General features: G+C 32.2%; 2 protein-coding genes across 2 annotated transcripts; both read left to right on the top strand.

Moving 5' to 3' along the window:
* The first annotated feature begins 3,532 nt into the window (after nucleotides 1-3,532).
* On the top strand, nucleotides 3,533-6,000 carry LOC113848094. Its single transcript, XM_027477482.1, has 2 exons — nucleotides 3,533-4,026; nucleotides 4,202-6,000. The coding sequence occupies exons 1-2, from the start codon at nucleotides 3,758-3,760 to the stop codon at nucleotides 4,749-4,751; spliced, it is 819 nt and encodes a 272-aa protein (XP_027333283.1). The 5' UTR covers nucleotides 3,533-3,757; the 3' UTR covers nucleotides 4,752-6,000.
* A 5,367-nt stretch (nucleotides 6,001-11,367) lies between these two features.
* LOC113851984 (probable inactive receptor kinase At4g23740) lies at nucleotides 11,368-14,433 on the top strand. The gene is made up of 3 exons (XM_027482249.1): nucleotides 11,368-11,401; nucleotides 11,662-12,975; nucleotides 13,772-14,433. The coding sequence occupies exons 2-3, from the start codon at nucleotides 11,745-11,747 to the stop codon at nucleotides 14,431-14,433; spliced, it is 1,893 nt and encodes a 630-aa protein (XP_027338050.1). The 5' UTR covers nucleotides 11,368-11,401; nucleotides 11,662-11,744.
* Nucleotides 14,434-15,198: the final 765 nt, after the last annotated feature.

Here is a 15,198-nt window from a genome sequence, read left to right as displayed (position 1 = left end):
GACGATGTTGAGTTGCTATCAAAACAACTAAGTTTTCTAAAGATTTTGTAGTATAGAGTCAAACCTAGGTCGATTTATGGAGACACATTCCCAGTCAAATTCAATTTTAGGTTTTCTTTTAAAAAATTACAAATAAGGTTTTTGGAGTTTTGAAAATTGCAATTAATCAAATTAAATTATGGACAAAATTAAATTGAGTAAAAATGAATTAAGAAACATCAATTCACAAAATACTAATTATGTATAACTCTGACTATCACAGTATCTAAAGATTTAAATATGCATTTGAACAATCATCCAATTCAATTATTAATTCAATCAAATATCATGATTGTCTTTATGCTCAGAAAATGATGGCTCTATAGGCAACAGTTGTTGTTGAGGTGCTAGGTCTTGTATCTGCGGGGATAACCATAGCTAATCCATTGCATACAATGTGTATCATACCCAATTTTCATTAGAAGAATAAAAATTTTGAGGCTGTACTCCTTCTAAAATACGTTCATGTCGATGCTTTCATGTTGTCACCCACTCATAATGTATGACTGTCCAATCCTTTGGTTCTTTTGCTCCACGTAGGTCTCTGTTATGGACTCATTCAAGTTGTTAGGGTTAAAGAGGAATAAGTTAAGCATATCCAAATTGACGCATCACACAATCAGTTACATGCCACTCTATAACTTCAAAACATATAAGAGGGCTAACAGTTGACCACACTTGTTGTTCATGCCTCACTTCATCTGGAGTTACTACATCAATTTCATCATGCACATATGGTGTCTACAAAAACTGCAATATACAAAATTTAGTAGTGTTAATATACAAAACTGCAATATACAATATACAAAATTGTAACATAATAATAAGATTTCGTAAAACTCTTTACCTCAGTAACCTCCATTTGATCCAATGCTAATATAATATTCTGAAGATTCTTAAATGGAGTATTTGCTTGATATCGAAAGTGTCTCCTTCTAAGAGCAAGTGGAAATATTATTGGTTCTCTTGGGATTGGAGCTAGCCATGGGATACGATGCCATGCCCACACTTGCAGAAGTATCAAGCAACCACAAATTTCATTAGCATCATGTCTAGAAGCACATCCAACCCTCTATAAAGAGAAGCCAAGCATGTTGATCCCCAATTTTATTTGCTAATTTCATTCACATCTGTTAACATCTACAAGAATTTTACATATACCACTAAATTATTTTTATTTGGCATCAGAACATGTCCCAACAAGCAAAGAATATACCCATGAACATGTTATTGTAACCTAATGTTAGAATTCAAAGGAAGCCAACCAAGGTGTTGTGATAGTCACTTTAATCTAATTTCTGATCCGTCAATGTCGTTTGAATCAGGTCGGCCTCTTATTAAATTTTCACACATATCCTGTACTATAACAGTAAAGGGATTTGTAGAACCAATCACTGTTGTACCATTGATCTTTCAGTCCAACTAACATATAAACATCTTCTAATGTAATTATGCATTCTTTACAAACTAGGTGAAATGTGTGTGTTTTAGGCCTCCAACGTTCCACAAGTGCATTTATAAGTGAATCGTTTATTTGCATTTGATAAAGTTGAGAAATTTGATCAAAGCCAACATGCCATAAAATTTTCATAATTTCTGTCCTTGGAGGCGTTATCGACAAATGACGAGAGCATAACAATCTCATTACCTGTTATAAATAATATAAAAAAATATTATTAAAATACATTATCTATATTAAATAACTCCTACAAAATATTTATAAAATAATATGTCTTATCAATTTAAAATTCATTATAGTAATATAATTAACAAAATATTAACATTAACGCATTATTAACAATAAACATATTTAATAAATTTTAAACAAATTCATAATAATTACTATTTAAATTATAATTATTTAAAATACAATAAATAATTATTAAGAAATATAGACATTCAATACAAATATTTAACCATATTATTATTAATTATTTTAAATTAACTCTCAAATTTTATTAAAATATTTTGTATATACAAATTAATTCATTTATTATATAAATTACCTTAACTCATTTCAAATAAAACAAATAATTTATTATTAAATTAACCTAACTAATTTTTCAGCAAAATTATATTATAATATAATATATAAAAAAAATTAAAATTAATATAATGCATTATTGATAACATATATATTAAAATACACATTAAAAATACATTAAATAAAATTTAAAAATTTATATTTAAATTCTGAATTTGTTTAGAAATATGTTTTTCTTGAATCAATGATTAAATCTTTTACCATTTTTTCTAATTTTTTTTCTTTTTTTCTATTTTTCTATTTTTTTTTTATTTTCTACTCTCTCTCTCTCTCAGCCTTCTTTTTCTTCTCCAGAAAGCTTCCTCTTCAATTTTTGGTTCCCCTCTCGCGGATACAGCATCAGCTTTGGTGGCCACATATAAAGAGTAAAAATCGTCAATGGCAATTTATTGGGTCTCCATTGCTATAGCTCCCTGCATAGCGTGATGGACGAAATCAAAACTTGCCATCAACGAGTTTACAAGGTTCAGAGGTTAGTTCCTACCATGATTCTGTGCATTGCAGTGTCAACAATTGTTGAAAAATGCCTTTGAAAGTTTACTCCTTGACCATCGTCAAAATCGCCATTTGCAATTTTATAAAAACCTGAAGTTGCAGTTTGCTTCCCTGTTATGGTTATGGTTCTGTTCTACTTAAAATTGTCATTGACATTTTTTAAAGAATCCTATACAACCTGAAACTGTAGTCTGAGTGAGTCCCTGCTATGGTTCTTTTCATGTTAAAATCACCATTGATATTTTTTTTAATACCATATTCTAATAATACTGCAAAATACACCATATTTCTATCTTTTAATTTTATTCCATATTCAAATAAATTTTTCTAGATTTTCATTACTCATTATTTATCCGTCAAAATTCTAAATATATTAAAAATATCATAGACTAACTTTATCAATATTTTTGTGCTAACCAATTCTAAAGTGTTACTTAAAAATATAGTTAAATACAATAAAAAATTATACATAGCTCACTATTAAAATTAATTTATAAAAGAAACATTTTTCTAATCATAAAAAACAATATATTTTAAACATAATCAATGAAAAACATCTTATTATATTAGTTGGACATGTGATAAATATAATTTATAAAACTACTTTATAAATTGTTTGGAATAATTTATATATAATTTATAAAATACAATTTTTATAAGTTTTTTAATTTAATTTAATAAATTTTATAGTTAATTATAGGTGGTACTATACATATATTCAAAAAATATCTTGAATTGTTTGTTTATGGTGTCTAAAAGTTTTCTAAATATTTCAAAACCCTAAATTTTAGAATTTATTTAGGAATTCTTTAAAAAAAATTTCTCTCCCACTTTTATTATTAAAATTTTAACTTTTTCTAGTATTAATTTTTTAAAAAATATTTATTTTTTTATTTTAAAAAATAAAAATATATAAAATATAATAATATTATTTATATAATTAAAACTTTTTCTGATATTAAGCATCCCCCTTTCCGGCATGACTCTCTAAGACCTTTCTCACCCTCTCGCTCTAAACTCCCGTACACATCGCGACTTGTATTCTATTCCTATCTTTCTTTTCTCCTTTGCTTCCTTGTCTCGTCTATCCTGTCCTTCCTTGGTCTTGCAAAGCCCAACCCTAATTGAGTGCGGCTCAGAATCCTTATATTTGTGGTCCGCATTCAGTGAACGAAAGTGATGGGCAAGAAAAGGGAAGGCAAAAATTTGGAATCTGTCTCTCGCACTCCGATATCGTTAAGGGAAGAAGCCACCGGAAAAATACAAAGCAAGGCAGCCATTAACAACAAGTCCAATTTGAGATTTCATCACTTGAAAAACCTAACTCTGTGGGCCTCCACCACTCACTCCCCCATACCCTCTTTGGCTGCCTTCTATGCCCACCAATTCGCCGCTTTCGGAGAAGCCACCGGAGTTCCTCCTGATCCTTCTTTCATCACTTGCCAAAGGTTTGCTTCTCCACCTTCCTTCTTATGGTTTTATTTTTGTCATGCTTCAAGTTTCACATTGACAATCCAATATGTGAAAATTATGTGATTGTTGCAACACTTTCAAGATAGTTTTGCATGTGTTTGGAAACATGTTGAAACATCTGTAAACAGGATTCTTTTTTCTGCTCCACAGATGTGAAACTGTACTTCAACCTGGCTTTAATTCAACTGTTAGAATTGAAAAGAATAAATCGAAGGCCAGGCATAAGCGCAAGAAGTTTGGTACCATCAATCAGAATTACGTAGTGTACAAGTGCCTTTTCTGTTTTCATCAGAATCTGAGGAGAGGAACCCCTAAGGGATATTTAAAAGAAATCTCTCCATCGAAAGATCGAAAGTCATTGTTAGAATCAACATCTCCATCAAAATTGGAGAAAGGCATTGTAAACAAAGATGAAGGGAAGGAAATTGGTGTGTTTGCTTCACAAGTTGTAGCTAAGGATGTTGCCCTTGTGGATGGTTTGGCAACTCCATTGAGTACAAATACCCCAACCCTGTTAGAAGGAAAGAAAAGAATCAGAAATAGTTCCTCCTCTAAGAAAGATATTCAAACTACAAACATGGCTGCGAGTACAGCCAGCAAAAGACGAAGAAAATCTTGGACAAGTTTAAAAGAAATTGCTAAGAGTAATCAGCATGAGAACACTCAAATTGCTAATTTAAGAGTGCCATTCTTTTTATAAGTAGGGCGATTTTGTCTATAGGTTAAGAACCTGTTTGGATAGAAGGTCTAATGGAGTTACAATTCCTTCTTAAAAACCTCTCTTGCAAGAGAGTTTTTAAGCCTAGACAACTAGGCTCTAAATTGAACTGTAACTTTTTTTTTACATTACGCCTGGAGGTTTCTTTGTTTTCTATACTCATTGTACTTTCAAGCAATGTTTGATGCTCTGTTGAAGGAAAGTTTTTCCTCCTTTATGTATAATATTTTTTTTTCATTTGGTAATTTTAGTTTTTAATGGTGAGTGGCATTAGTTTGGTTGTCTCATTGACTTTCCTTTTCCCTTTTTAGTTTCTCTCTTTTAGGTGATTAATTAGTAACCACAATTGAGCTTCGATTGAATTGATAAAATATTTTATATTGATAGAATGAAATGGATTGGTAAGATATCCTTTGAGAATCGCTGAGATGCGAATTTGTCATTTGACTGAAACAAAATGTCATGTCTAGAAACACTATTGTTGAAGTAGCTTACAGTTCAGTAGATTAAAAATATTTTAATGTATTTACATGAACTTTGATTGTGACTTCCGTGTATTTGTGGCTAACTGTATCAATTATCAAAGAAGGATCTGAATCTTTATATTCCAACGTATTATATTTTAGTAGCCAATTGCATGAGCCTTTGCAGGCTAATTTGAAAGATACCTAACTAAGAATATGAATATTCAGGAACCAAAAGGCCTGCAACAATAAATCCAAATTATTTATCGTCCCTTACAAGCCTACAACTTATAACTCCTTTACCTTGTAGCAGTTCGCAAGCGCAAATGAGACTAACTGAATCACATACGATTCTTAAAGTGAGAAGGATTTGAAGAATTTGAGCTGCATTATGGGATATTCTTTTGATTTTAAGAATTATGAGACTGCAAATCTAAACGAAAGATGTTTTGGGTTAAAAACGTAAAAGGAAGATAGACTAGTGGTTAGGTTAGCTTTGACCCGACATACTGCAAGTGTATGCCCATAATGGAAATCTGTTTTTAAATTATTCTTCTGAATACTTCATTATAATTATTTATGTTTCCTTCTCTCCATATCACATCAAAAACTCAACTTTTCCCTGCTAATAAAAAGAAAAAAAAAATATTTTTCCTTACCTCATTGTGAGCTTCTGCCTATAAACAGTTTAAAGACAATGTATAATAACAGGATTGGGGTGTATATTGTTCAAGTATGCTGAGATATTGGAATTTTATTATCACCTTCCCCAGATCTTATCATGGAGGTTTTCAATCTTGGTATGCTGATTGGAGTTTCATTTTGTCTCCATCCGAAATTACGAGTTTAATACGTTCTAAAATATGTCAAGCTTTGTATTTTTTGTTTGTGTTCTCAGGTTTAAATTGCGCAGAGGCAGTCATTTTTGCTTCTGCTGACTGGTTGCCATATGGTGCTTTTGGAGCTGATCTCTATCAGCTGTATAACATATTGCTTAGTTGTCTTTTACATTTTATATTTGATTTTGAACTGTATCAAGCTTAGTTTACATCTACTTGGATTTTGTAGGGATACCTGGATTTTGTCAACAGGAAAATGAAGCTGACCTCAATGGAGTTAGATTCTCCTAATAATGTTAGTTTCAAGTGTGCAAATGCTAGTCTCAAACTTTTATTTTATTTACATGATTGTCACTTTCTTTGATTTTTTTTTTCCTTTTTACTTTTTTGTACCATTCTCTCTTTTGGTTTCTTATAATTTGATGGATTAGTGCTCTTTCTTCAGGTAGAGAGGCATGAACCAGAAATCACAACTAGAAACCTCTGAATTAGGGGTAGGTTGGTAATGAATTTTGAATTTTCCTATATTTTCATTATCTATTCTATGTAGCTGAAATGAAATGAAATTAATCGCATTATCTTTCAGTCTGATTAGGGTTAGTTTACACTTTGCAGCCTTAGTGGAAGTTGGTAAATGCTTCATTATTATTTGATAAGAATAGATGCCCGACCACTTAGGTCTGGTACCTTCTTTTTCATTTCAGTAGTAAGTAGAAAGAGGTAAGTAATACAATCTGTACAACTATTTATCTAAGACTGAGAACATAAAAACTGGACAGAATACACAAATTGTTGGATCAATTTGTTGCATTTTTGGTTCACTGAACCCTGAATTCATTTGTGAAATTCAATGTTTTGATTGAATTGGCAGGTAAAACTTACACATTTTTTTATTCTTATAATTGTCTTTTTATATGATGGATATTTTGTGAAATACTAAACTTTCATCAAGGTTTACTAGAATCATTATCTTTTTCTTTTCTTTGAAGTCCAATTTGACTAAAGACCTGCACAATTTGATCATATGATTAAGTAGGTATTACAAGATCTGTCATATCGGTTTAACATAAATTGTGCGTCTAACCCTTAATTATCAAATGGTTTAGTAATAAATATTGTGAAAAGTGTCCAATCACATGAGGGAAACCCTTATTACACGATATTAGTTCAACGGCTAATTGCAATGTCATGATGAAAGACTTACTCGAGAAAACCAACACCTATATCAAAGAAAGAGTACAAGGACGTCAGGTACGTTATAATCTTCCAACTTATGTAATAAACTCTTCCTAACTTGAGTGTTTCTTATAAGAGCTCTCCATATTCCATTGTCAAGCTATTCCCAAAGCACAGCCAACAGAGAGCGACCACAAGATATCACCACCAAAGACTGTGTTAGACCACCTCCAATACTCAGATATTGCACAAAATGTATGATTTGAAGAAAAAGAAAAGGAGGCAGAAATTGCTTTCTTTTTTTCATTCATATTAAAGTAGTTATCTTTGGTATTGTATTGACCACAGTAATCTAAAATGAATATTATTTAAACGTGGACATATATATTGTTGATGTCTTTTTAGATGAATAAATTTTCATTTGACTTTATTATATAACACTTACATAATTTTCTTTTGGCTAAATTTAAGGTGTTTATAATTAACTTTTATATAAGATAATTATATATATAGTTTCTAATTAGACTCTACAAATTGACCCAACTCATATGTAATTGGGCTAATTTGGGTCAGACAAAAGAAGGAAAAAAATATAAAACTAACCAAATCCATAACATTTTATTCAGTTCGAATTAATTTTTAGATAATTAGGAACTGAATCAACCCAACTTGTGAATACTCTTGTTTACAGCTGTATTTAATCCCAATTAGTCAGAATATTTTACTTTTATTTTTTAAAAGTTCTAATAATTTTTTTGCGAGTTTCTAAAAAATATTTTTAAAATATTTTAAATATTATATAAAATACGTCATATTACTGCACAATTTTTATTGTTTGTGGTTAAGCGGTTTAGTACTCGAGCTTATTAAAATTTTGGAAAATGGTTAATATACATTATGGATGTATACATTTGAAGAGAGATAGAAGAAAAAAAAATATAAAATAAAAGATGTGATAAAAAAAATGTGGTATGATAAAAGCATTATATAAAAATATAAATAACTAAAAATCGAAACTAATTTTTTTATGCACTTAGGCTCTTGATTTTACCACATTATTTTGTCGTGATGTGAGTTATATGAACAGGTGTAACATGTATCACTTTTATAGGTTTATATTGGTCCTATATTTTGTTAGTTATACTTTTAACTGCTTAATTTTTTAATTTTAATCTTTATTTTTAAAATTTAACATTTTTAGCCTTTGGTGATGATATAATTAATTAAAAGTTTATTACAGGTTAATTTTTTGTAACGTCATATCAATAAAGAAGAGCAAAGTTATAAATTAAAAAAATAAAAAGTAAAATCAAAATCATGTAATATAATGTATTTAAGCCATTCTGATATCAGTTTGATGCATCAATTCAAGCAAGTTATTTGACTTTGGAGGAAGGCAGCGTTAATTAACAAAGAAGATATCCTGCCAACGCGCATAAGGGTAATGTGTGTAGCTTTTCCTATTAAGGGTTAATATTTATTGTGAGAGCCTAAGGGAGTTAATATTTATTTGTGAGTGGTTGAATAAAATATATGACATGATTACCATTAAAATATTTTGTAGCTAACCTTTTCATCTTTTCATAAACAGTTTGTTATCTAAGCAAAGAACCTTTCTTTTATTCAACCCCTCACAAATCACAATCCAGGATGTATGAGCCTCTCAGCTACACTGTTTTGTTCTAGGAAAATAATAACTTTCAATTTTATACTCTACAATTATGTGCTGTCACCACACTGATATATGTACATTTAAAAATTTATCAACAACTTAATCTTTTACTGATTTTCTTCTTATTTTATTTCTTTAGAGATTTTATCTCTAAATTTCAAAAGTCTAATTTATATTAAATTAATCTGTCATCAATTTAATTTTTCACATACTCACTCACCCACAAAAAATTAATTTTCTAGAGGGACTTATAAAGTCATATTTTAAAATATTTGAGTTACTAATTTAATGAAAACTTAAATATTTTATAGACTACTTTTATAATTAATTTTTTAAAAGGTGAATACAATAATAATTTAATTTTCAAAAACATAAATGTATTTTTTTTTGAAAGGTCACATGTATGTGTGTATATATATATATATAGGCATTTGAAGTTGAAAATAGCATATGTATCTTTGAAAGAACGAACTAAGCGTTTACGAATAAAATCTATACGGGTTACTTAATGCGCATAATTAACCTAAAAAAAAACTCAGAACACTTAGGATGGAGAACCCATCATATTGAAACTCTATCACTCTATCAGATTCAATTTACGCAACTGCTTCAAAAGAAGGAATCCTAAAGAGGATGGTGCAATAAGTTGATTTTTTGAAATTATTTTTATTTGAGTAACTTTTGGACAATTTGTGTATGAATTTACAGTTGAGGAGAATGTATTAACTGACATTGTCGTTTATTTAATTCTATATATTTTACTGCCAAGAATTATTGCAAATGTAATCGTATGAGTACAGGATCAAGATCAAAGAAGTTTCGACCCAAATTTCCCTCATTTGGATTTAATAGACAAGTTTTTATCAGAATTGAAAATTGAAGATCAACGGGAGCAATTGGGTATGAGAAAGTTGCATAATAATTTGTCTGAACCTGAGCTCTTAGCAATGTCAAATCTGAAGTCTTGAAATGAAGACCAATGATTGGTCCCTGGTGGAAGGGTTGCTGCCTAACAAGAACAATGTTGAAACCCCTTCTTTCGGTGGTGCAACATCATCATTTTATGACGTTGATGCTGTCCTAATCCAACCCAAATTAGTCAACGAACTTTAACCCTTTTGTTTTTCAGGGGTGTTAATGTAAACATAAAAAGATAAATCAGCCACCTAACCTATATGTGTATAGGCCTCTTCAATCTTCCACTTTCCATGCACTACTTACTATTTTGATAATCACAAATTAAACCAATCTTTAGCATTCACCACATTAATGTCAAACAAATACTTTATTCAAAGTTAAATAATAATATCTTGACTGAAGCTGTTTTCATGATAGAATTTAATGAAATACACTATGCTATAGAGTAGCACATGGGTCACCTAGGTATGTGTAATCGAAGCTCAAGACAAAGTTCATGAGATCACCCCTCGTCCTGTCTCAACCTGCACTTTTCTTTATTATTGTATCTATCTCCATTCTTCCCCCATTCACATCTCCATAGGTAGAGCCATAGAAAGTTCTCTCAAAAGACATAAATTAGAAACAAAGGGGAAGGAGAGGGAGAAGGAGAATCATCACCTGTAGGATCAATTACACTCAAAGGGTATGTCTTGTATTTAAGGTTCTGAAGCTTCTCAGAAATGGTTTGTCTTAGACCTAGTAACCATATTAAAATTCAAATACAAACATACATGTATATAAAATTGTATATATGCATAGTCTCCATATTTGTCTCATTACACAATGGTTACTCCACATGCCTCTTCCTATTCTTGCGGCACAAAATATCTTTAGCATTCGGCTTCCCAATGACTACGAAACATGTTTCTCTTACTTCCTTTGCATGTGATGTGATGGTGTTGTTCCCCCAGGCATACACCACTTAATCTTCCATCACTACTAATAATATTAATACCATCATTGCGGTGACCCCAGTTCGGATTTCCACTGATTCTGAAACCAGATGAACCTGTTTCAGGAATGGTACCTTTCTCCTCACCTACCGGTTTTTCTTGCTAACTCCCCAATTCACCACTTTTTTGGCTCATGAATATTCATGATATGGTTGCGTGCGACATTTCTGTTTGTCTCTGCATTCTTAACTAGTTTTGGTGAATTTCGGAATCCAGTAGTGTGTTGTGAGTATCCCTCTTCTCTTTCTATGAATGTGTCTAGTGCTCTAACTTTTAACTTTATACTTCTGTTACAGTTGGATTCTTCTCTAAAACAAAGGAAAAAATAGACCAAAATATGTACATTTATACATTTCTTGTGTATACATATGGTAGTTGTTTTTTATCTTTTTGTTTCTAAATTGCACAAAATGGTATTTTCTTTTATGATGACATGGCCTTGGTCACCAGATTATTGGCTACTAAACTCATGAATCCACTATTAGTTTCAACGCTTTGATTTAAATCTTTTTTGTTTCACTTTGCTAGGGAACCAAACAAAGTAGGTGAACAGAAAAAAGCTAATAAGGTGATTTCCCATTTCAAACAGGAGCTGCTTATTTTGACCCAAAAGGCACTTTAATAGTGTCGATTAGTTAGGCTTTTAGATAAGAATCTAAGAAAATAACTCCTACATGTTAAGTAACATACATACCACACACTCTTAACACTTCACATGTCTAGAAAATAACCCCAGATTGTCTTTGTTATATTAGCTTTGCAAAGGCACCATGCAGTAGTGTTCAATTATCTAATCATTTGTTCGTTCTCCTATTTGGTTTCTTGCAGAAAATTGTTGTCCAATATTTTGAGGGAGTCCTTGTTATACATCCAACTTCCTTAGTGTTTGTATTCTCCATTCAACCTAAAAGATGGCCAACAAGCTGGGCCTCTTGTTCATTTACTCTGCAGCCTTCATCATTGGAGCAATGTTCTTTGGTGTTGGAGCTGAACCAGCGGAAGATAAACAAGCTTTGCTTGATTTCCTTCACAACATTAATCACTCTCATTATCTCAACTGGGATAAGAGCTCTTCTGTATGCAAAAGCTGGAGAGGAGTAATTTGCAACATTGACCAATCCAGAGTTATAGCCCTCCAACTATCCAAAGCTGGATTGAGTGGTCCAATCCCAGCCAACACTCTCAGTCTTCTCTCAGCACTCCAAACTGTGAATCTTACATCAAATAACATAACTGGTTCTTTCCCTTCTGATTTCTCTCAGCTGAAAAATTTGACCTATCTCTACCTCCAATTCAACAAAATTTCTGGTCCATTGCCATCAGATTTTTCAGTTTGGAAAAATCTTACTGTTGCCAATTTATCCAACAATTCTTTCAATGGGAGCATCCCATTTTCAATTTCAAATTTGACTCATCTCACTTCTTTAGTCCTAGCCAACAACTCTCTTTCAGGTGCGACTCCTGATCTCAATATTCCTAGCCTGCAAGACCTGAATTTGGCCAACAATAACCTTAGTGGAGTTGTGCCTAAATCTCTTCAGAGATTTCCAAGTTGGGTCTTTTCTGGTAACAATCTTATAACTGCATATGCACTTCCTCCTACTTCTCAACCACCAAATCATCATCGTACAAGACAAAGAGCCAAAAGACTCAGAGAACCAGCATTACTGGGAATCATCATTGGTGGTTGTGTGCTAGCATTTACAGCGATAGCAGCTTTTGTAATTGTGTGCCGGTACGAGAAACACAGTGGTGAAAATGGACAAGTGAAGTATCAGAAAAGAGAAGTCTCTACGAAAAATGAAGCTTCTGAAAGTCGAGACAAAAACAAAATAGTCTTCTTTGAGGGTTGCAATCTTGCATTTGACTTGGAGGACCTGTTGAGAGCATCTGCTGAGGTACTTGGAAAGGGAACATTTGGCACAGTATATAAGGCTGCTATAGAAGATGCAACCACGGTGGCAGTGAAGAGGTTGAAGGATGTTACGGTTGGAAAACGCGAGTTTGAGCAGCAGATGGAGATTGTAGGGAGGATAAGGCATCACAATGTGGCTGCACTAAGAGCATATTACTATTCAAAGGAGGAGAAACTCATGGTATATGATTACTACGAACAGGGAAGTGTCTCAGCAATGTTGCATGGTACGTTATATAGTTAACATTTTTTATCTATCTGACATACCGCAATTCAATCGGTTTCCGTTTATCTAATTCTTCCTCACAGATCTAGGCAATTAAAAATTCGTTTGCCTTAATCTTCTAATAGGAATGATCTAAGTATGCCCAGGTAAAATTGAAACCAAAACTAGCTAGGTGAACAAATGGTTAGTGTATGATTAAAAACAATTATTTTTTAAAAATGCAATTTTTTTTTCTTTGAAAGCTATCACAGATTCACAGGAAGCCGGCAAAAATAAGTGATTATTATTTTTTTAAATAAGTTGATGCAAACTCACACTGAGGACCTGTTTGGAAGAACTTATATACCAATTATGTGAATAGTTCATAATTCTCACAGGCTCCTTTTAACTTATTTAATAAGCTATAGTTTATCAAAATAAGTTGTATTCAACTCATTCAATAAGTTTTATGGTTAAATTTATGGCATAAGCCACCATTTACAAAGACCTTGTTGAATAAGGATTTAATTAAGCTATGTCCAAACACACCCAAAAATTGGAAAATGAGAAAACTGAATCTTCACCCATCAGCACCCTCGATCCATGTAATTTCCTTCCATTCTTAAACGGTAATATTAAATTAATACAAAATGCAGGGGCAAAAATTTGGATGATATTTATCTGTAGCGACTTCTGAAACTTCCCTCGACCTAATAAAGCTGAATTATGTAGCTTCCTACACATACATTAATTTCTAAGTTCTTTCTAGTAGCTGCTAAAGTTAACTGTGCTTTGGCATTGGCATCTTTATAATGCAGGCAGAAGAGGGGAAGGTAGAATTTCTTTAGACTGGGATAGCCGATTGAAAATAGCAATTGGTGCAGCAAGAGGCATTGCTCACCTCCATGCTCAACATGGAGGGAAACTCATTCATGGAAACATAAAATCCTCAAACATTTTCCTCAACCATCAAGGATATGGTTGTGTATGTGACATTGGTCTTGCCACATTGATGAGTCAAACACCTCCACCAGCATTGAGGGCTGCAGGATACCGTGCGCTGGAAGTAACCGACATGCGAAAAGCAACGCCTGCATCCGATGTATACAGTTTTGGGGTCTTGCTACTTGAACTTCTAACTGGAAGATCTCCATTTTATGCCAAAGGAGGTGAAGAGGTTGTTCACTTGGTTAGATGGGTGAATTCTGTGGTTAGAGAGGAGTGGACTGCAGAGGTGTTTGATGTTGAGTTACTAAGGTATCCTAATATAGAGGAAGAAATGGTTGAAATGCTACAAATAGGAATGGCATGTGTTGTTAGAACACCAGATAAGAGGCCCAAAATGGTTGAGGTGGTGAGAATGGTGGAGGAAATTCGTAGAGTAAATGCTGAAAACCGATCATCCACTGAATCTAGATCAGAAGGTTCTACTCCTACCCCTCCTGCAATTGGGACACCTTCTACTTCTTTTCCACTATGAGATTCTTTTGTTTTAGTCAAAAGTTGTTAAAGATGTAATTTAGTTAATGTCTCAGTTTCAATTTTGACCTTAACATGAGCGTTGGTATTGATCTAAGTGGGTGTGAAGTTGGCAACAGAATTGGTGCTAAGCAGCTAAGCTACCAAGCTTAGGTTAAGTTAAAGTCAAGTTGGGTCCCTCGATTTGCTATAGTATTGTGTATTATTTAGTCAGGGAATCTTGTTGGTGTGCCATGATTTTGGGGTTGGGCTCCACAGTTGTCCTCTCCTTCCCCTGACGGGTGAATAGGATCGATCACAATTAAATATAACACCAACTCTGTAAATACATTTTTAATTCTTATAAATATAATTAATTTTAATTTTTTTAATATTTTTTAATGGTTTTGATTCCTAAAAATGATCTCCATCATTCTTTAACAGTAAGATACATGCATTAAGTCATGTTAGCCACTGTTTTAAAATGACGTGTAACTTACATGTTAGATGAATGTATTATCATTAATTAGTTAGTTAGTTAGCACCGGTAGAAATTGATTTAAATTTCTTTAAATTTATAAAGACAAACCAATCAAAATTTTAAAAGATTATTTTTTTAATTTATAAAGGCTAATATATATCAACAAAGTCTTATTTTGGTGTCCAACGTGGGTCAATTTGCCTCAATTTCAGAGCAATCATGGTGCTAACAAAGAGTCAATAGGAAGGGCAGAGTCAGCAATGGAGAGCCTCTCATCAGCAAGAAGATACTACACCTAACTCACCG

This window comes from Abrus precatorius, unplaced genomic scaffold, assembly GCF_003935025.1.
Source record: "Abrus precatorius isolate BTA unplaced genomic scaffold, Abrus_2018 Scaffold10, whole genome shotgun sequence".
NCBI classification, from domain to species: Eukaryota; Viridiplantae; Streptophyta; class Magnoliopsida; order Fabales; family Fabaceae; genus Abrus; species Abrus precatorius.
Note: the sequence above shows the minus strand (reverse complement) of the source record. Positions and strands in the feature narration are given on the sequence as shown.